At 39.9% G+C, this 23,237-nt stretch overlaps 1 protein-coding gene across 4 annotated transcripts in view; it reads right to left on the bottom strand.

Moving 5' to 3' along the window:
* LOC126323532 ((E3-independent) E2 ubiquitin-conjugating enzyme UBE2O) overlaps nucleotides 1–23,237 on the bottom strand; it is a 209,386-nt gene that overhangs the window by 84,065 nt on the left and 102,084 nt on the right. For 2 of the 4 annotated variants that reach the window (XM_049994692.1, XM_049994689.1), the window contains 2 exons: nucleotides 8,168–8,464; nucleotides 1,122–1,279 (listed from right to left, as the gene is read on the bottom strand). In XM_049994692.1, coding sequence (XP_049850649.1) covers nucleotides 1,122–1,279; nucleotides 8,168–8,464 — 455 coding nt within the window. The remainder of the gene's footprint in view (nucleotides 1–1,121; nucleotides 1,280–8,167; nucleotides 8,465–23,237) is intronic. The other 2 variants (XM_049994693.1, XM_049994691.1) reach the window with 1 other exon arrangement.

Here is a 23,237-nt window from a genome sequence, read left to right as displayed (position 1 = left end):
TTCCTCTTTCATTTCTTTGCTCCAACCCATACTCACCTACTACATTTCCTTCTCTCCCTTTTCCTACTACCGAATTCCAGTCACCCATGACTATTAAATTTTCATCTCCCTTCACTATCTGAATAATTTCTTTTATTTCAACATACATTTCTTCAAATTCTTCGTCATCTGCAGAGCTAATTGGCATATGAACTTTTACTACTGTAGTAGGTGTGGGCTTCGTATCTATCTTGGCCACAATAATGCGTTCACTATGCTGTTTGTAGTAGCTTACCTTCCTATTTTCCTATTCATTATTAAACCTACTCCTGCATTACCCCTATTTGATTTTGTGTTTATAAACCTGTAGTCACCTGACCAGAAGTCTTGTTCCTCCTGCCACCGAACTTCACTAATTCCCACTATATCTAACTTTAACCTATCCATTTCCCTTTTTAAATTTTTTAACCTACCTGCCCGATTAAGGGATCTGACATTCCACGATCTGATCCGTAGAACCAGTTTTCTTTCTCCTGATAACGACGTCCTCCTGATGTAGAAATTACAAAATTTAACTAAACTACAAAATTACAAAATTTAACTAAAACAATGAAAAATTCATGGAATTCTAAAAATTTCCAGAGTTTTTCCCAGATTTCTCTCCGATGAAAAAATTCCTGCGTTTTTCCTGGAGCAAATACATCCTGTCTATAGTATTTCGAGCATACAAAACCAATTCTCACCCTGCTGGAATTAGTATTTTATTTATTAAGAGAGAAACAGGAGAAGTAAGTTTGTTGCAGATATTAACATGGAGCAAGAAATTTGCAGCTATTACCAAGTAGTGAAATTAACACTCAGGAGCCTATCAATGGCAAAATTAAGAAGGCATCAGAGATGAATTCATTTTCTAGGCCACACTATGATACATGCAAATTATTAAAATTCAGACTACTAGCAAACGGAGACAATATTTTATTTTACTGAATCACTTGAGTATTTCACCAAATTAATATTTTCTTCTTAATTACACCTTCTCATACTGCAGCTAACTGTGCCTGCAAGAAATATTCCTGCACAAGCTGATGTTTTGAGTGGCCATTCCAATACACATATTACACAGATGCATCTTTAATACATACCTGCCACACCACATCAGCTACTGAAGAAGTTGAAAGTGTTTCTACAACAACACGTGTTCCAGGTGTCAACTGTACAGGGGGAGCACGTTTCCGAGTACGGAGAAGCTTCTTTTTCTTTAAAACTTTTGTCATCAAGGCTGGACCCCGTTTCTTTTTGCCTAAACAAAGCACAAATGTAAAACTTATGTTATAGCATCACTAAATTAGACAGTGACATGACATTACGTTATGAGTTAGCAAAGCCACCATTCCATGACATGAGATGGCAACTGTTAATTATCAGAGTCTGGTAAGTGGTATTCCTGTTTCAGAGTCTTGTAAATCCTTTCCAAATTTCATTTTTAAATCATATCTTATTGGCAAAACAAAGTGGTGACATGCATATGGTTTCTTTTATGAAAAAAAAAACAGTAAATTACCTATTTATGAGTGATTGGAAATGATATCTTGAATTAATGTAACCTCCTTCAAGATCAGAAAAATTGAGACATGCACATTTAAAGCTTCACGGGCTCAAACTGCAATTTCGAACAATGAAGCTGAAACCATAAACACATGAATATTACTTTTGTGAAAGTTATCTTATGAATTGTGGATTTCTTTGAACAAGTTCAATGAAAAAAATCATGTAATTAGAGCAGAATATTTGCTATATCTTTCTGTGTTCTGCTCAAATACCAGGCTGACATCGATAGGCAGATATGTAAGATATGTCTGTAACAGTAATACATAAGACAGCCTATTATTGTGTGAGATGGCATGCATCCCATACATCAGGAGCTTAACTAGATGACTAGTGCATGTATCCTAAGTGCAGAAGTAATGACTGATATTTGATCCCATTTCATTAAATTAATGTATTCTATAACACTTATTATGCAAATGATTCACCTATTACTTTTTCTAGTGTTACTGGTCCTTAAAATGGTTAGTTTTCTTTCATGTGTGAACATTATACCCAGATGCTACCAATGAGAGGTATCCCACATAAGTGATAAAGAATTAATATCATCAAGAGTAGATAAATGGGTCACATCCCTCACTAATTGGTGTCAAGAGTACAGAAATGTGGAATGCAGCTTCCAATCATGGAATATTGTGGCAAACCATATCTGAGAAGCTGCTTCACCCTGTTCCATATGATCGTCATCACATTTAGTGATATCGATGGCTGAGCAATCTTGTTAAAAACTGGATCACATGTACATCCTCTTGTACCCTCGGACTGTGTGACGACAGCAGTTCCATTATAACTTGATCCTTATTAAGACTGGTGGTACCACCAATGCAATTAAGCATGTCAGCTCTGCTGAATAATTGAATGCAAGCAGTTCTCTCAATGGTAAATGTGTAGTGTGGGGCAAACTGGCTCCATGAAATCCATACATACTGGGTGGTCCAGCTATTGTCACATTTAACTCATCAGTGAGGATGGCTTGTTTCAAAGTACAAATTTTCCTTCAAAATGGCAAACATGTTGTGGTCGATTGTGATTGTTGGGAAGAATGTGTTTCAACATGGTTCTCACTGAGAAAAATCCAGTGTCATTCAGTAACTATCAAATAGTGTCACAAAGAACTATGGAAATCAAACCAACCTCAGATGAGTACAAAAGTGTAAGACAGATCCTGGGGCATGAGGTTTCGAGAAGGCAAGTGACTTCCTCCTCCAATGAAACGTATCACATTCTACTGCCTAAAATCCTCTTCCATTATTACATTTTACACAACTGTTTAATCCAGCCTGAAATTCTTTGATATGACCTAATTACACCCTATGTTCTGAATCAGGATGTATCCAAACACAAGGACCACAATTAAATGTCGTTTCATTCACGTGGCTTCAGTTTGTCCAATAACTCACTGATATACCGATGTCTACAGTTTGTAAATCAAGAAACCTTACACAAAGTGTAAGACTGCAAGACCCACTATAGCTGTGATTATTGATTATTTTAGGTGCCTCTGTGATAGTTCATGTACCCTACATAACTCTTACTCCACAGAGCACACTCACACTCAAAAGCAGTTATCGCATCCACAATACCAACTTTTAAGATTAAGAATCAGTTTTCAAGGGTAGTTCTTCAAAATCATTGCAATAGGACAAACAAAATGTTTTCCAATGTTTGTACCATAGAGACTGACTTGAGGTTTTCTTTGCAAAATAAAATCTTTACATGAAAGATCTATTTTGTATCCAATGAAGTAAAAATCAACCTTCCTGAGCTGCCACTATACTATCACGTTCTGGGTAACAGATCTGCTTAATGACAATGAGCTACACTAACCTGATATAGAAGCATATAAACACAATGAGATGCATAACTGTGCTTAAATTTTAGTCAGAGCAATTCGTACTATAATTTGAAAGTTTATGCTATTAGTTTCAGATTTCACTCTCTCCTCAGTCATATGCTCTAAAAGCTAACACTCTCATCAAACCTCTGATGTGATAGTGAGAGACAGCTGATAAACAAGTAACAATAACAATGGTGATAATGAAGCATGCATATGCTGGTTTATTCATAGCTAGGATAGTGGGGAGGCTGGCCTTGCTCAACATCACGCTTCAAAATTGAATGATTGCAGATTTTTAACAGTGTTTTGATCACTATTAACAACAAAAACATAATAAAAATTTTATATGAAATTTATTACAGACCAGTAACAAAATTTAAAAAATTAAACTCTACATGCAATCACAAAATAATATCTCTTATTTTCTTATTTCGCTAAGTTGCCACAAAATACGGCAATAACTTTTTTCCCTTCAAATGCATCATAGCTCAAGGTAATCACTATTATGATGTTCAGTTTTACTCATCAGATCAATTACATCATGTATCCTAATAACGTACAAAATCTTTTCCTGTTTTCTCTGAACGAGCTAACTGTTTTTCTTTGTCTCATCACACTAAAAATGATGGCCTTGCACTGTGGAACTATTATGTCATTTTCAACAATGGCAACAGAGGTCCCAGGTAAAGTGGAAGTCATACTGCAGAGTAGTTGATTAGTTAAAATTTTCCACCGATTATCTGAATGATGTTTTTTTTACGGAAATTATGTGGAATGAGCCAGTTTACAGCACAAATTTTGTGATAGAATGTGTGTAATTTAGGAGTTTTGGCAAAAACTCACCAGATAGTAGTGGCAGCAAATTGGTAACAGGTGCACAAACAATACTAAGACCATCTCTAGCTTTCAGATAAATTCTCAGGACTGTGACTCGGTTGCAAGGATAATTCGCATCTATGTAGTTCAGAATATCTGGTACTTGGAAGAAGTATCCAGATGGTTCAGGTTGCGATGCAGCCACTGGAATCAAGCTTGTTATGCTCCGCAGTGTGTTCTGCTACTGGGTGGTCAACTCCACTCTCGGCTACAGCTTGGCAACAAACATTCATTTAAGTGGACAATCGTTTGATGGTCATGTCCCCATAAAATGCTGTGCAGACATGACAGCTGAGCCGCAATGTGTCATAACTGCTTTTACATGTGGCCCTGCCTCTGATGAGATACGATAAGCTGGTGACGGGACTGGAGCAGAATGTGCTGGGTGGGAGAAATCAAACAGGTTTTGTAAGGATATGACCCAGGTACAAGCTGTTGGAAATGTGTAGCAAAAGGATAGACCAGGATATTGTGTAGATTGGGTGGGCAGTGGCATACCACTTCAGGATAGATGGAAAGGATTGTGGGTAGGATCTCCCTCACTTCTGGGCATGGTAACATGTAGTTTAAACCCTTAAACCCTCGCAAGATCCCTCGCCCAATCCAACATATACCTTCACCAGACAGTATCTGCTGAACTGCAATGCTCTCAATGGAGAGAAGTCTTCTGAAGTAAGGGTGATTTCAGGTGTGCCACAGGGGAGTGTCATAGGACCGTTTATTCACAATATACATAAATGACCTTGTGGATGACATCGGAAGTTCACTGAGGCTTTTTGTAGATGATGCTGTGGTGTATCGAGAGGTTTTAACAATGGAAAATTGTACTGAAATGCACAAGAATCTGCAGAATGGCAATTGAATCTCAATGTAGACAAGCGTAATGTGCTGCGAATACATAGAGAGATAGTTCCCTTATCATTTAGCTACGAAATAGGTCAGCAAGTGGAAGCAGTTAATTCCATAAATTATCTACGAGTACGCATTAGGAGTGATTTTAAATGGAATGTTCATATATAGTTGATCGTCAGTAAAGCAGATGCCAGACAGATTCATTAGAAGAATCCTAAGGAAATGCAATCCGAAAACAAAGGAAGTACGTTACAGTATGCTTGTTCGCCCACTGCTTCAATACTGCTGAACAGTGTGGGATCTGTACCAGATAGGGTTGATAGAAGAGAGAGAGAGAAGATCCAACGGAGAGCAGCGCACTTCGTTACAGGATCATTTAGTAATTGCGAAAGCATTACTGAGATGATAGATAAACTCCCGTGGAAGACTCTGCGGGAGAGACACTCAGTAGCACAGTATGAGGATAAAATCAGAGAGATTAGAGTGCACACAGAAGCATACTGACAATCCTTCTTTCCACGAACAATACGAGACTGGAATAGAAGGGAGAACCGATAGAGGTACTCAGTGTACCCTCCGCCACACACCATCAGGTGGCTTGCGGAGTATGGATGTGGATGTAGACTGCAGTGCTGGCACTGTGTATTCAGATGTCACAACATTTCCATTCAGGCAGGGGCAGGGGGTGGGGGTGGGGATCTACCCCAAAAAAGCATTCGTTGGAACACTAGCAAAGTCTTACGTCTTGTTTGTGCACCAGTCAACAACTCAGTGCTTCTACTATATGGTAAGCTGGTACTTTCACTCCCAAATTATTTTCAGTGTACAGAATACATAGGCATAATTGCTACATCATTGTGGATACTGCTTGTTGATCATTTGCCAGTTCCTAAATGGCACACTAGCCTAAACTTAACTTCATGGAGATGTCTTAAATCTACTCTGGCACCTATACTTAAGACTAGTTACAGGGTATCAGTTTGTAATTAAGAATGCATCTCTCAAATTGAAATATCTGTCCAGAAGAAATGATTTTAAATCAAACTTGAAACCTACTTTATTACCTGAACTGTCAGATATTTTGGTAAACGTTCGCTCTTAGCATTCACAAAAAAGCAGCTAAACATGTAGCAACGATTAATGATAAATATGCATTACTGTTTGGGGACACTTCTTCGACATGAACATTTTGCTCTCACCATATATGAAATCACAGATCCTCAAAACGAACCAAAAGCTATTTTAATTTCAATGTTTATTTTCTTTCTTAAATGTAGTGTAGTATGCTCTCTGCCAGCATGTCTTCTCCTTCACAAATGATTACATTGTTAAATCTGTCACAATTTAAAGTGTAACTTTTGAAGTGTATTCTGAAAACTATTGTTATTCTTATGAACAGCATATTCACAGCTGTGAATGAATTACTTATTTGGTAGTTCCTTAAATTTTTCACGCTGATAGAAAATTCACTACCCAATAGCAGACCTCTCTCTTTCCTATTAAATATTTACAGGTTGCACTTTTGTACACAAAGACTTTTTCCACACGCAACTTCTGTGTACATACAATTTGCTATTCTACGAACTAAAATGCGATTGTACCTGATCACACATTCAAGTTAATAACCTTAACACCAAGGATCTCAGATTGCTTTATAGTACTACACATTGGTACTTTGACTAAAATTTACTCCCGAATCAGTGAAATAGAGCTAAAAAATTCAATAGTGTAACTGTTTTAACTTTGTTTTGATCTTCTTTACTAACATTTACTACCTGATAATGGCACTGTCAATACAGGAACACTAGATACACCCAACTGACAAAGTCATTTTGGAATTTATATACCTTTGGCTTTCTCTGACTGAAATCCACTTCAGACACGATACTGGAACCATCGAGTGGGATGGTGGTTCCCCAAACATACAAAGATTTAGTATAAGCTATGTATCTCAAAGCTGATTGGAAGGTTCAAATCAAACCATTTAATTATTAATTTTACACTTGACCAACATAATTACTCTACATGTACATCTATACTCTACAAATCACTTATGATGTGCATGGCAGAGAGTATGCTCCACTACACTTGCTATTATGGCTCTTTCCCTTTCCGTTCAGATATGGAGTTGGGAAAAGTATTGTTTAAATGTGTGTGTGTGTGCTGTAATTAATCTATCCTTATCTTAATGATCCCTATGGGAGTGATATGTAGAGGTTTTAGAGTATCTCTAGAGTCATCATTTAATGCCAGTTCTTGAAACTTTGTCGGAGACTTTCTGGGGATAGTTTCTGTTTATCTTCAAGATTCTGCCAGTTCAGTTCTTTCAAAATCTCAGTGACACTCTCCCATAGGTCAAACAAACCTGTCACAGGATACTATGTTGTTTTTTCATTTTCTTGAACTGTGAAATTTTACATTTGCGAACATTTCAAGAAAGTTGCCAATAATCGCACCACTATGACTGAATGTTTGTATAGCTCCATTCAGACTGTACTTCGTTGTGGATAACAGCATCACCTCCAAAAAGTCTGAGGGTACTACTAATATTGTCTGCAAGGTCATTAACACACAACATACACAGCAAGAGACTCAACACACTTCCACAGGGTATACCCAAAGTTACTTCCTGTCGATGGCTCTCCATCCACGATAACATGCCACGTCCTTCCTACCAACAAATCCTCAACCCAGTCACATACTTCGTCCAATACCCCATATACTTTTGATATAAGCGAAGGTGTAGTACTGAGTCAAATGCTTTTCGGAAACCAAGAAATACTGCACTTACCTGACTGCCTTGACCCCTGGCTTTCAGAATGTCATGGGTGAAAAGGGCAAGTCAGGTTTCACATGATCTATGTTATATATACCTTATTATATTTGAACTCAGAATATGTTCTACTATTGCATCATACTATTAGCTCACAGCAAATGGAAAGTAGAAAATGACAAAACCCATGCTATCTAGTCCAGGAGTCACTAACCATTTATCAATATAAGTAATAGATTTTTCACCTTGTGATCCAGTAGAGCTACAGCCACTGCTAACAGAAGCTGTGTCTGATATGCTAGCAGTGTCCTCCGTATCCCAGTCAGACATGCTACTTGGCTGTTCAGGCGATGCAGCTGTCTGTGGTGGCGGAGGTGGAAGCAAACTAGGGTTGCCACTATTGGAGACAGGTGCCACTGGAACAGCCTGATGTTGCTCTTGGACCAGCTGTTCCTGGGGGACAATCTGCTGTTTTTTCTCTTCTTCATCTCCACCTTCAGTACCATTCCTTTCTGCAGCTGGTATAACTTCCATCATACCTGCTACGGGGAAAATTACAATAAATAAATAAAAAAACATATTGTAATAATTACTACATACTATGAATTAAAGCCCCCCCCCATGAACCATGGACCTTGCCGTTGGTGGGGAGGCTTGCGTGCCTCAGCGATACAGATGGCCGTACCGTAGGTGCAACCACAACGGAGGGGTATCTGTTGAGAGGCCAGACAAACGTGTGGTTCCTGAAGAGGGGCAGCAGCCTTTTCAGTAGTTGCGGGGGCAACAGTCTGGATGATTGACTGATCTGGCCTTGCAACATTAACCAAAACGGCGTTGCTGTGCTGGTACTGCGAACGGCTGAAAGCAAGGGGAAACTACAGCCGTAATTTTTCCCGAGGACATGCAGCTTTACTGTATGATTAAATGATGATGGCATCCTCTTGGGTAAAATATTCCGGAGGTAAAATAGTCCCCCATTCGGATCTCCGGGCGGGGACTACTCAGGAGGATGTCGTTATCAGGAGAAAGAAAACTGGCGTTCTACGGATCGGAGCGTGGAATGTCAGATCCCTTAATCGGGCAGGTAGGTTAGAAAATTTAAAAAGGGAAATGGATAGGTTAAAGTTAGATATAGTGGGAATTAGTGAAGTTCGGTGGCAGGAGGAACAAGACTTCTGGTCAGGTGATTACAGGGTTATAAACACAAAATCAAATAGGGGTAATGCAGGAGTAGGTTTAATAATGAATAGGAAAATAGGAATGCGGGTAAGCTACTACAAACAGCATAGTGAACGCATTATTGTGGCCAAGACAGATACAAAGCCCACACCTACTACAGTAGTACAAGTTTATATGCCAACTAGCTCTGCAGATGACGAAGAAATTGAAGAAATGTACGATGAAATAAAAGAAATTATTCAGATAGTGAAGGGAGACGAAAATTTAATAGTAATGGGTGACTGGAATTCGGCAGTAGGAAAAGGGAGAGAAGGAAACATAGTAGGTGAATATGGATTGGGGCTAAGAAATGAAAGAGGAAGCCGCCTAGTAGAATTTTGTACAGAGCACAACTTAGTCATAGGTAACACTTGGTTTAAGAATCATGAAAGAAGGTTGTATACTTGGAAGAACCCTGGAGATACTAAAAGGTATCAGATAGATTATATAATGGTAAGACAGAGATTTAGGAACCAGGTTTTAAGTTGTAAGACATTTCCAGGGGCAGATGTGGACTCTGACCACAATCTATTGGTTATGACCTGTAGATTAAAACTGAAGAAACTGCAAAAATGTGGGACATTAAGGAGATGGGACCTGGATAAACTGAAAGAACCAGAGGTTGTACAGAGTTTCAGGGTGAGCATAAGGGAACAATTGACAGGAATAGGGGAAAGAAATACAGTAGAAGAAGAATGGGTAGCTCTGAGGGAAAGTAGTGAAGGCAGCAGAGGATAAAGTAGGTAAAAAGACGAGGGCTGCTAGAAATCCTTGGGTAACAGAAGAAATATTGGATTTAATTGATGAAAGGAGAAAATATAAAAATGCAGTAAATGAAGCAGGCAAAAAGGAATACAAACGTCTCAAAAATGAGATCGACAGGAAGTGCAAAATGGCTAAACAGGGATGGCTAGAGGACAAATGTAAGGATGTAGAAGCTTATCTCACTAGGGGTAAGATAGATACTGCATACAGGAAAATTAAAGAGACCTTTGGAGAGAAGAGAACCACATGTATGAATATCAAGAGCTCAGATGGCAACCCAGTTCTAAGCAAAGAAGGGAAGGCAGAAAGGTGGAAGGAGTATATAGAAGGTTTATACAAGGGTGATGTACTTGAGGACAATGTTATGGAAATGGAAGAGGATGTAGATGAAGACGAAATGGGTGATAGGATACTGCGTGAAGAGTTTGACAGAGCACTGAACGACCTGAGTCGAAACAAGGCCCCGGGAGTAGACAACATTCCATTAGAACTACTGACGGCCTTGGGAGAGCCAGTCCTGACAAAACTCTACCAGCTGGTGAGCAAGATGTATGAGACAGGCGAAATACCCTCAGACTTCAAGAAGAATATAATAATTCCAATCCCAAAGAAAGCAGGTGCTGACAGATGTGAAAATTACCGAACTATCAGTTTAATAAGTCACAGCTGCAAAATACTAACGCGAATTCTTTACAGACGAATGGAAAAACTGGTAGATGCGGACCTCGGGGAGGATCAGTTTGGATTCCGTCGAAATGTTGGAACACGTGAGGCAATACTGACCTTACGACTTATCTTAGAAGAAAGATTAAGAAAAGGCAAACCTACGTTTCTAGCATTTGTAGACTTAGAGAAAGCTTTTGACAATGTTGACTGGAATACTCTTTTTCAAATTCTAAAGGTGGCAGGGGTAAAATACAGGGAGCAAAAGGCTATTTACAATTTGTACAGAAACCAGATGGCAGTCATAAGAGTCGAGGGGCATGAAAGGGAAGCAGTGGTTGGGAAAGGAGTGAGACAGGGTTGTAGCCTCTCCCCGATGTTATTCAATCTGTATATTGAGCAAGCAGTAAAGGAAACAAAAGAAAAATTTGGAGTAGGTATTAAAATTCATGGAGACGAAGTAAAAACTTTGAGGTTCGCCGATGACATTGTAATTCTGTCAGAGACGGCAAAGGACTTGGAAGAGCAGTTGAACGGAATGGACAGTGTCTTGAAAGGAGGATATAAGATGAACATCAACAAAAGCAAAACGAGGATAATGGAATGTAGTCAAATTAAATCGGGTGATGCTGAGGGAATTAGATTAGGAAATGAGACACTTAAAGTAGTAAAGGAGTTTTGCTATTTAGGAAGTAAAATAACTGACGATGGTCGAAGTAGAGAGGATATAAAATGTAGACTGGCAATGGCAAGGAAAGCGTTTCTGAAGAAGAGAAATTTGTTAACATCGAATATAGATTTAAGTGTCAGGAAGTCATTTCTGAAAATATTTGTTTGGAGTGTAGCCATGTATGGAAGTGAAACATGGACGATAACTAGTTTGGACAAGAAGAGAATAGAAGCTTTCGAAATGTGGTGCTACAGAAGAATACTGAAGATAAGGTGGATAGTTCACGTAACTAATGAGGAGGTACTGAATAGGATTGGGGAGAAGAGAAGTTTGTGGCACAACTTGACCAGAAGAAGGGATCGGTTGGTAGGACATGTTTTGCGGCATCAAGGGATCACAAATTTAGCATTGGAGGGCAGTGTGGAGGGTAAAAATCGTAGAGGGAGACCGAGAGATGAGTACACTAAACAGATTCAGAAGGATGTAGGTTGCAGTAGGTACTGGGAGATGAAGAAGCTTGCACAGGATAGAGTAGCATGGAGAGCTGCATCAAACCAGTCTCAGGACTGAAGACCACAACAACAACAACAACATGAATTAAAGTCCACACATAATTTTCTGTCTGTACGTGAAGGCTAATTTCACGAATTACTGTAATGATTATACTGTTTTCATTAATACATAGACTCATTCATGAGGAAGGTTCATGTATATAAGTTATAACTGTTACGCTAGACAAGTCACCCGGCCATAGATACTAAATGCTTTCCATGTGAAACGAAGGCGGGTTGCCAGTAACAATTCGAAATTTGTTAACTCACTATGATGAAACTGTTTCCTAGGCCACCACCACCACCACCACCACCACCACCACCACCACCACCAAAGTATTGGCAGTAAGAGAGAAGTAAGTTCCAACTGACATTTCCATTTTTCCACATGTACGGATATAGTGTACCACTGAAGTAAGGGAAGTTTGGCTAGGAATATATAATAGAAAGAAACTTCCACATGGGAAAAATATATTAAAAACAAAGATTCCAAGACTTACCAAGAGGGAAAGCACTGGTAGACAGGCACAATAAAATAACACACACACACACACACACACACACACACACACACACACACACACACACACACACACACACACACACACACACAAAATTTCGGGTTTTTGCAACCGGCGGCTGCTTCGTCAGGAAAGAGAGAAGGAAAAGGAAAGATGAAAGGATGTGGGTTTTAAGGGAGAGGGTAAGGAGTCATTCCAATCCCGGGAGCAGAAAGACTTACCTTAGGGGGAAAAAAGGATAGGTATATACCCGCGCGCGCGCGCCCACACACACACACACACACACACACACACACACACACACACAACCATCCATACATACACAGACACAAGCAGACATATTTAAAGGCAAAGAGTTTGGGCAGAGATGTCAGTCGAGGCGAAAGTGTGAAGGCAAAGATGATGTTGAATGACAGGTGAGGTATGAGTGGCGGCAACTTGAAATTAGCGGAGATTGAGGCCTGGTGGATAATGAGAAGAGAGGATATATTGAAGGGCAAGTTCCCATCTCCGGAGTTCGGATAGGTTGGTGTTGATGGGAAGTATCCAGATAACCCGGAATGTGTAACATTGTGCCAAGATGTGCTGGCTGTGCACCAAGGCATGTTTAGCCACAGGGTGATCCTCATTACCAACAAACACTGTCTGCCTGTGTCCATTCATGCGAATGGACAGTTTGTTGCTGGTCATTCCCACATAGAAAGCTTCACAGTGTAGGCAGGTCAGTTGGTAAATCACGTGGGTGCTTTCACACGTGGATCTGCCTTTGATTGTGTACACATTCTGGGTCACAGGACTGGAGTAGGTGGTGGTGGGAGGGTGCATGGGACAGGTTTTACACTGGGGGTGGTTACAAGGGTAGGAGCCAGAGGGTAGGGAAGGTGGTTTGGGGATTTCATAGGGATGAACCAAGAGGTCATGAAGGTTAGGTGGACGGCAGAAAGACACTCTTGGTGGAGTGGGGAGGGTTTCATGAAGGATGGATTTCATTTTGGGGCAGGATTTTAGGAAGTCGTATCCCTGCTGGAGAGCCACATTCAGAGTCTGATCCAGTCCCGGGAAGTATCCTGTCACAAGTGGGGCACTTTTGGGGTTGCCCTTCAATATATCCATTCTTCTCGTTATCCACCAGGCACCAATCTCCGCTAATTTCAAGTTGCCGCCACTCATACCTCACTTGTCATGCAACATCATCTTTGCCTCTGCACTTCTGCCTCGACTGACATCTCTGCCCAAACTATTTGCCTTTAAATATGTCTGCTTGTGTCTGTATATGTATGGATAGGTTTGTATATATATATGTGTGTGTGTGTGTGTGTGTGTGTGTGTGTGTGTGTGTGTGTGTGTGTGTGTGTGTGTGTGTGTGCGCGCGCGCGCGCGAGAGCAATTATATACCTATCCTATTTTTCCCGTAAGGTAAGTCTTTCCGCTCCCGGGATTGGAATGACTCCTTACCCTCTCCCTTAAAACTCACATCCTTTCATCTTTCCTTCTCCTTCCCTCTTTCCTGACAAAGCAACCGCCGGTTCCGAAAGCTCGAAATTTTGTGTGTGTGTGTGTGTGTGTGTGTGTGTGTGTGGTTTTTTTTTTATTTTTTTTTTATTGTGGCTATATACCGGCGCTTTCCCGCTTGGTAAGTCTTGGAATCTTTGTTTTTAATTACCATTTATATATTACCACATGCAAGTAACACAAGGTGTCCCAGGAGGAATGGTCAATACTTGTGGATAAGACATGAACAATCATCCATTGTTCGGTAGAAGAAATGTGTTTCACAGTATCTAATAAAGTTCCCATACCTCTTAAGCTATACACTTTACAGCCCATATTTACCAGAGTCTTTTTCTTGGTTTGGCCCACACTGCCACCTCTCAAAAAATGAAAATCATGCACTAGAAGAGACCTATTTCAAAGTATCAAAGATGAAGATATGCTTTCGGGTCTTAAGGTATGCATTTTAGAGCCCCTGTTTACTAGATCTCTGCACTACGAATGAATGTTCCTGTCTTTTCCTGAATACTGACCGCTTCTCCTGGGACACCCTGTGTAGTGTCCCCATACCACTGTACTGGTGGAGTAGCTGACTGTAAAAATAAACAGTGCTGATACACAGGAATTTCTGACAACGTAGATGTGGACATTGTTTTCTTTCTTCTCCTCATCGCTTGATGGATGATGAAGCATGGGTTTCAATGAGGAGTTGAAATAGTAGTCCACAGGAATAGTGGTTTGCTTTTGCTAAGTTTCATTGCACAAAAAAAAAATCAACAAATGACGTGTAAATTTGAGTATTTTTTAACTTATCTCATTCAGAACATATGATATAGAAAGAGGACATCTGAAACTGTCTCAGTTCATTATAAACATGCCAATATCTCACCATCAGCACTCCTCACACTCTGAGAACTTTTCAAACATGTCTATTTCCCCTCAGCATCTTGACTTCGTTGCACTCAGTGACTTAACATCTCTTTTTTTTATCTCACATTACAGACTGGTTCTCAAAGTTTAGAAGATACTGAATTGTTAACCATTCCCTTTCTAGATTACCTGAAATCCCAGGCAGTGTATAAGACTTTATGGTTGTACCAAAGGTGCTTTAAAAATAGCCATACATTCATCATGGAACATGAATCCCACCACAAAAAAGAACTTTCAGGAATATTAAAACAGGTCAAAATGTCTGTTAACAACGTCAAACAGATTATAGAAATATCACTAATAATAATATTTGAACTGATAAGCTATGCTCACAAAAGGTAAATATAACCTAGCAAAATTAATAGGAAAGCCACTTCTTTCATTCAAAGGTTTTTGCCTTATATTAAACGACTGCTGCATTTTCTGTTGCCAACTTAATATCTACATTACCACGCTGACAATTGTCACCAAACAGTTGATATCAACGTGTCAAAAGAACAAATGGCTGTTTAAAATAAGTATTACAATTTCTTGGTTGTTGTTGTTGTGGTCTTCAGTCCTCAGACTGGTTTGATGCAGCTCTCCATGCTACTCTATCCTGTGCAAGCTTCTTCATCTCCCAGTACTTACTGCAAGCTACATCCTTCTGAATCTGCTTAGTGTATTCATCTCTTGGTCTCCCTCTACGATTTTTACCCTCCACGCTGCCCTCCAATGCTAAATTTGTGATCCCTTGATTCCTCAAAACATGTCCTACCAACCGGTCCCTTCTTTTTGTCAAGTTGTGCCACAAACACCTCTTCTCCCCAATTCTATTCAATACTTCCTCATTAGTTACGTGATCTACCCATCTAATCTTCAGCATTCTTCTGTAGCACCACATTTCGAAAGCTTCTATTCTCTTCTTGTCCAAACTATTTATCGTCCATGTTTCACTTCCATACTTAACACTCCATAAAAATACTTTCAGAAACGACTTCCTGACATTTAAATCTATACTCGATGTTAACAAATTTCTCTTCTTCAGAAACGCTCTCCTTGCCATTACCAGTCTACATTTTATATCCTCTCTACTTCGACCATCATCAGTTATTTTACTTCCTAAATAGCAAAACTCCTTTACTACTTAAATGTCTCATTTCCTAATCTAATTCCCTCAGCATCACCCGATTTAATTTGACTACATTCCATTATCCTCGTTTTGCTTTTGTTGATGTTCATCTTATATCCTCCTTTCAAGACACTGTCCATTCCGTTCAACTGCTCTTCCAAGTCCTTTGCTGTCTCTGACAGAATTACACTGTCATCGGCGAACCTCAAAGTTTTTATTTCTTCTCCATGGATTTTAATACCTACTCCAATTTTTTCTTTTGTTTCCTTTACTGCCTGCTCAATATACAGATTTAATAACATCGGGGAGAGGCTACAACCCTGTCTCACTCCCTTCCCAACCACTGCTTCCCTTTCATGCCCCTCGACTCTTATAATTGCCATCTGGTTTCTGTACAAATTGTAAATAGCTTTTCGCTCCCTATATTTTACCCCTGACATCCTTAGAATTTGAAAGAGAGTATTCCAGTCAACATTGTCAAAAGCTTTCTCTAAGTCTACAAATGCTAGAAACATAGGTTTGCCTTTTCTTAATCTTTCTTCTAAGATAAGTCGGAAGGTTAGTATGGCCTCACTTGTTCCAACATTTCTGCGGAATCCAAACTGATCTTCCCCAAGGTCTTCCTGCAGTATCATATCTCCCATTTCATCTTCATCTGCATCCTCTTCCATTTCCAGTACATCGCCCTTGTATAAACCTTCTATATACTCCTTCCACCTTTCCGCCTTCCCTTCTTTGCTTAGAACTGGGTTTCCATCTGAGCTCTTGATGTTCATACAAGTGGTTCTCTTATCTCCAAAGGTCTCTTTAACTTTCCTGTAGGCAGTATCTATCGTACCCCTAGTATGATAAGCCTCTACATTCTTACATTTGTCCTCTAGCCATCCCTGCTTAGCCAATTTGCACTTCCTCTCGATCTCATTTTTGAGACGTTTGTATTCCTTTTTGCCTGCTTCATTTACTGCATTTTTATATTTTCTCCTTTCATCAATTAAATTCAATATTTCTTTTGTTACCCATGGATTTCTATTAGCCCTCATCTTTTTACCTACTTTATCTTCTGCTGCCTTCACTACTTCATCCCTCAGAGCTACCCATTCTTCTTCTACTTTATTTCTTTCCTCCATTCCTGTCAAATGTTCCCTTATGCTCTCCCTGGAACTCTCTACAACATCTGGTTCTTTCAGTTTATCCAGATCCCATCTCCTTAAATTAGCACCTTTTTGCAGTTTCTTCAGTTTTAATCTACAGTTCATAACCAATAGATTGTGGTCAGAGTCCACATCTGCCCCTGGAAATGTCTTACAATTTAAAACCTAATACCTTAATCTCTGTCTTACCATTATATAATCTTTCTGATACCTTTTAGTATCTCCAGGATTCTTCTTGAACCAAGTATTAGCTATGATTAAGTTATGCTCTGTGCAAAATTCTACCAGACGGCTTCCTCTTTCATTTCTTTCCCCCAAGCCATATTCACCTACTATGTTTCCTTCTCTCCCTTTTCCTACTGACGAATTCCAGTCACCCATTACTATTAAATTTTCGTCTCCCTTCACTACCTGAATAATTTCTTTTATCTCATCATACATTTCCTCAATTTCTTCATCATCTGCAGAGCTAGTTGGCATATAAACTTGTACTACTGTAGTAGGTGTGAGCTATGTGTCTATCTTGGCCACAATAATTCGTTCACTATGCTGTTTGTAGTAGCTTACCCGCACCCCTATTTTTTTTATTCATTATTAAACCTACTCCTGCATTACCCCTATTTGATTTTGTATTTATAACCCTGTATTCACCTGACCAAAAGTCTTGTTCCTCCTGCCACCGAACTTCACTAATTCCCACTATATCTAAGTTTAATCTACCCATTTCCCTTTCTAAATTTTCTAACCGACCTGCCCGATTAAGAGATCTGACATTCCACGCTCCGATCCATAGAACGCCAGTTTGAGTAGTCCCCACCCGGAGATCCGAATGGGGGAGTATTTTACCTTCGGAATATTTTACCCAACAGGACGCCATCATCATTTAATCATACAGTAAAGCTGCATGCCCTCGGGAAAAATGACGGCTGTAGTTTCCCCTTGCTTTCAGCCGTTCGCAGTACCAGCACAGCAAGGCCGTTTTGGTTAATGTTACAAGACCAGATCAGTCAATCATCCACACTGTTGCCCCTGCAACTACTGAAAAGGCTGCTGCCCCTCTTCAGGAACCACACATTTGTCTGGCCTCTCAACACTGTCCCCTCCGTTGTGGTTGCACCTACGGTACGGCCATCTGTATCGCTGAGGCACGCAAGCCTCCCCACCAACGGCAAGGTCCATGGTTCATGGGGGTAATAAGAATTCCCAGTCCTTGGATCTAGAAGCATAAAAAAATTGAGACTAGGCTCATAAAGGATGCTTTTAATTTCGTTTTTATTTTATAGCAGTTCTCAATTTCTTTGTTTATGTCAGATTGTACCTTGCTGAAGATCTTTGCTCCAGAATAAAGCATGAACTCTTGACAAGAAAGGAAAGTTCACACAGAAATCACTTGTGCCCTGTATTATAGTTTTGTAAATAACATTTCATCTGGATCAGAAATTTTCCCTTAAAAAACACGGCTAAGGGAAAATCAAACAATGGAAAGTCCAGGATGGAATGTAACAATACTATGAAAAGGATAGTTGCTACTCACTGTATAGTCGAGATACTGAATCGCAGGAGGACACAACAAAAGGAACGTCAGAAAAACACACACACACACACACACACACACACACACACACACACACACACACACACACACACACACAGATGATCATGGTCTCTGGGGCAGTTGGCTCCAGCTGCCAGAGACTATGGTCATGTGTGTGTAGGTGCATTTGTGTGCGTGTGTTTTTTGTCTATTTTTGACAAATGCCCTTTTGACAGTCTTCTTGTTGTGCCTTCCTGTGGCTCAGCATCTCTGCTATATGGTGAGTAGCAACTATCCTTTTCATTATATTGTTGCATTTAAGGGGATTATGGACTGTTAAGTAGGTGTGAGAATTCTATAATGTTTGAAGAAGCGTGTAAAACATGTCTGTGTACTTTACAAGCTATTCTTATTCCAAATATGTAAAATAAGTTGGCATGTTGTTCTTCAACTAAGCACAATGAGACATCATTGCAGTTTATAGAATCTTCTGAAGTCAATTTACATAGGTTAGTCATATAATAATGCCCAATAGCAAACACTGTGACACCCCACATTTTTATATACCCTCGTGTTTTTAGTTCAGTTTTCCTGCTGTGGTGCAGTTTGTCAATGTTACCCTCAACTTTTTTCTATGAAGGCAGGTCCCTGTCCATGCAAGGGGGGGGGGGGGGGGGGGGGGGGGGGGAATCACTAACGCTAAAATATTTTAGTTTTTGAAGCAGAGCTTTTTTCTGGCCACCTAAAGGCCACGGCAAGGTCATGTAATAATGTGCGTACAACCACTCACATTTTCTTGGTGTGATTGATTGATAGTTTGTTTCCAGCCTCTTCCTTTGGGTACTGCAAGTTGTGCTGTTACAAGTACCTGCTGCTTGGGCTACAACCCGACAGGGAACTATTGTTAGACCTGTGCCACTATTTATAGCTGAGCTCGATACTAGATGCTCATGATGCCCTTTGATAGTCTTTTGCTTTTCAGAGTCTGCACTTGTATTCCATAAGACAAATTCTCTCAGCGTTTTCCAGCTTTGGTGGATGTGATGGCAGGCATACATAAATAGAGTGAGTGGTAGACCCCAACCTTGTTTTAATTGAAACCTCCGTTCCTGTTTATTAAGTTTTCTGATGTTTTTATTTTGAGAGGCTCCTTTATCGTTCTATCCAAGGGATCAGGCTTAAGCATCACAATACTAGTTTCATTGTATTTCATTTCATGATTATATTCAAGGCACTGCTCATCAACAGCAGATTTGTTTAGTGTTTAGTTGGGAGCGTTGTTGACATTCCTTTTATCTCTCCTCGACTGTTCAACATATACGTTTGCCACAACAGATAACTGACTACCCTTTGCCACCCCATCAGTTTGTTCATAGTATATTACAGGGTGTATTAAACAGAATCATCAGATTTGGCACGTCTATAGTTCTGAACCTAATAAACATGTACAATGAATTTTGTTTTGATGAACAGGAAATTAAAGAAGTTTTTTTTTTTTCATACCTTTTCACAGGTTTCCATATGCGGTATTCAAATTGTTCCCACACTGCAACAAACATGTATTGAGTTACATCTTCCACAGCTGCTGTTACGCGAAGTCTCAGTTCATTCATTGTTGAGGGTAATGGAGGCACATAAACAGAGTTCTTCATAAACCTCACAAGAAATAATCACATACAGTCACGTCCGGTGACCTTCGAGGCCAGTAATGCAAGGCTGAATCATTTGGTCCTGTGTGACCGATCCATTGTTCAGTAATCCTTTGATTTAAAAAGTCCCGCACTTTCAGAATTTGTTCGAATCAGTCTCCAACTGTGGGAAAATAAAGTTCTGAAGCATATCGAGATACATGCTTCCTGTAACAGTGTTCTCAGCAAAGAAAAATGGACCATACACCTTTTCCCAGGGAACTGCACAAAACACATTACATTTTGGAGAGTCCCTCTCATGTTGTACAACTTCATATGGTAGTTCCATACCCCTATATTCTCACATTATGATGGTTCACTTTTCCACCTAAATGGAATCTTGCCTTGTCACTAAACACTAAGCATCGAAGAAAACTGTCATCCTCCATCTTGCCAAGAACAAAATTACAGAACTCCAGACATTGACACCTTCATGAACAGCTTGTAGTAACTGAATTTTATATGGTTTCATGTGTAAACTTTGCCACAACACACGCCGCATGGACACTGTGGACATGTTTAGCTGCACAGTTAATGGATTTCTGTGAACTCCTTGTGAAACTATGGTGGATGCGTTTGACATCTTTGTCAGATGCTCAGGGACAGCCCGGCAATTTACCTTTACACAAACTATCCATTTCTCGAACTTCTTCATGTAATTGCCTAATGCTCTGTGTTGTACGAGGATCCACACCACAACTAGTACGAAAGTCACGCTGGACAGTTATTACTGATTTGAACTGGGCGAAATGTAGACCACAAAAGGCTTTCTGTTGTACTGACACATTTTTTACTAGAGCTGAAATGGGTGCACAATGCTGCTACCTAGTGGGAACCATTTAAAAATCAACAGTTTGCTCTTTCCAACAGCACGTTGTTCATGCTCAAATAACAGTTGTGATTTTTTATATGGGGTGATTCTTCTTTATACATCCTGTATAATGATACAGGGTGTTTCAGTACAGTGCTTACAAACATTCAGGACAGATAGAGTACACATACAAGATGGAAAATCACATAGCAGCACACAGTTGGAAATGTTTTCCTGGTACAGTACTGACACAAAACGCACAAGAAAGAAAGAACATAAATAAGGCGAGGAAACATGTTCATCATGCATAGTACAGCAGAAACCAAAAAATAGGAAAAAGAAACAGAAGAGATCATCATTAAATAAGGTGTTTGAAATTATGACCCCAGACCGTGACACAGGCCTCACATACCCAGTGCATGGAAGATCTGATATTCTGGAAAACACCAGGCATGTCCCAGACTTCCCCAGTAGCTGCCACAATGCATGCAAAAAGTTCCTCAGCATTGTTAATTGGGGGGGGGGGGGGGGGGGGGGGGTTATACACTGTCTTGACATAGTGCCATGTGCCATAGGAAGTGAGGTCTGGCAATCTTGCTGGTCAGTGCACCAGACCACTCCGACCGAGCCAGTGTTAACAATACGTTGCATTTAGGTGGTGATGTACATCAAGGCTGTACCGCGAGGTGTCCCATTATGCTGAAACTATGTGGCAGAACACACAGCAATGGGTACATATGTGTCATCCTATAGCTACTGAAATACTTGCTGAAGAAAGATGAGATAGGTTGCCCTGTCAAATGTTGGGGCAACAAGTACAGCCCGACGAGGTGGTCTTCAATGAAATTGGCCCATACATTAAATGAAAAGAGTCTGGAATTCTCTTCAGACAACAAATGCATGTTGTGGGTGGTTGAACACTCCATCCCACATGAACGTCACCTCATCAGTGAACAAAATGTTGGCTGGGGAACTGGGATCTGTTATGCACATCTGTTATTACCACCATACAAAGGCCACTCGTGGAGCAAAATCGTCGTTTTCCAGTAACTGCATGTACTGGATATATTACGGCACATGGATGCAGGATATGCCAGATGCTGCTGTGTGAAATCTCAACACGACTGGCAATTCCCCATTTACTGGTACCAGGATAGTTCTGTATCAGGCCCCGCACAATCTACACGAAAACGAGGTAAGGGTTGAGAGCAAGGTCGAAAACCCAATATTGCTACCTATCTTATGATGGTCCAACACCTGAAAAATTGGTAATCTCCTACAAAGTAAAGGCATACAGTATATTTTGTACCGTTCAAGTAAGATAAAAAGTTTTCTTTGTAATTTCAAAGACAACTTAGGTCTCCAAATGCTGGGTGTGTATCGCATTCGATGTGAATGTGTCATGTATTACATGGCAACAAACTATCAGAAGAGTTGAGGAGAGATGCAAGAAACATTAGCTACACACCCGACTGAAACAACCAAGCAAATCAGTTGGCACTGAGCACTGCCTTGAATATAATTAGAAAATTAAATACAATAAGAATAGTATCATAATGTAAACACAAATTTTCTGGAACAGTATAGTAAAGGAGCTTAACAAGTACTTTGTCAGAAAAACTAATATATAGGAACGAAGGTTTCAATTAAAACAAGGCATGGGGTCTAGAACTCAATCTATTATGGCCTCCCATAAACAATCGAACAAATTGTCATACATAACTATGCTTGCTAAATATTTGACTGCATACGATGCAGTTTGGTGTGTTTGTCAAGCATAGTTCGTGCTTGTGTTAGTGAGGAATTTTGATTGACAGGAAGTCTGACAAGATGGCGGATGTTGTTTGTACCAATGTTTTGCTGCGAATGATTAGTGAAAAACTATTGTATTACAATTTCTCTCACTGTTTGTTAGTTTCCACTACTATGAAAACTACGATCAAGTAAAAACCAAAATGGCACTGACAATTATTGAAATGGTAGTGGTACCATATCCTTCCCAGCCATATATTATGCATGAAGAGGTTATGAATAAAATCAACATTTTATGCCAACAGTGACAGACAAGCAAAGTGAATTGAAATAAAAGAAATTGAAGTTCTCCAGCTCTTCCATGGGCGATGTGGGCTATATGTTCCCATGTATTTTAATGAACCATCATTAGAGGACAAAGCAGAAGAGACTAAATTTTCACATAGTTCTGTCTTCTTT

This window comes from Schistocerca gregaria, chromosome 2 (genome assembly GCF_023897955.1).
Source record: "Schistocerca gregaria isolate iqSchGreg1 chromosome 2, iqSchGreg1.2, whole genome shotgun sequence".
Taxonomy (NCBI): Eukaryota; Metazoa; Arthropoda; class Insecta; order Orthoptera; family Acrididae; genus Schistocerca; species Schistocerca gregaria.
This window is presented reverse-complemented; position numbering and strand designations above follow the sequence as displayed.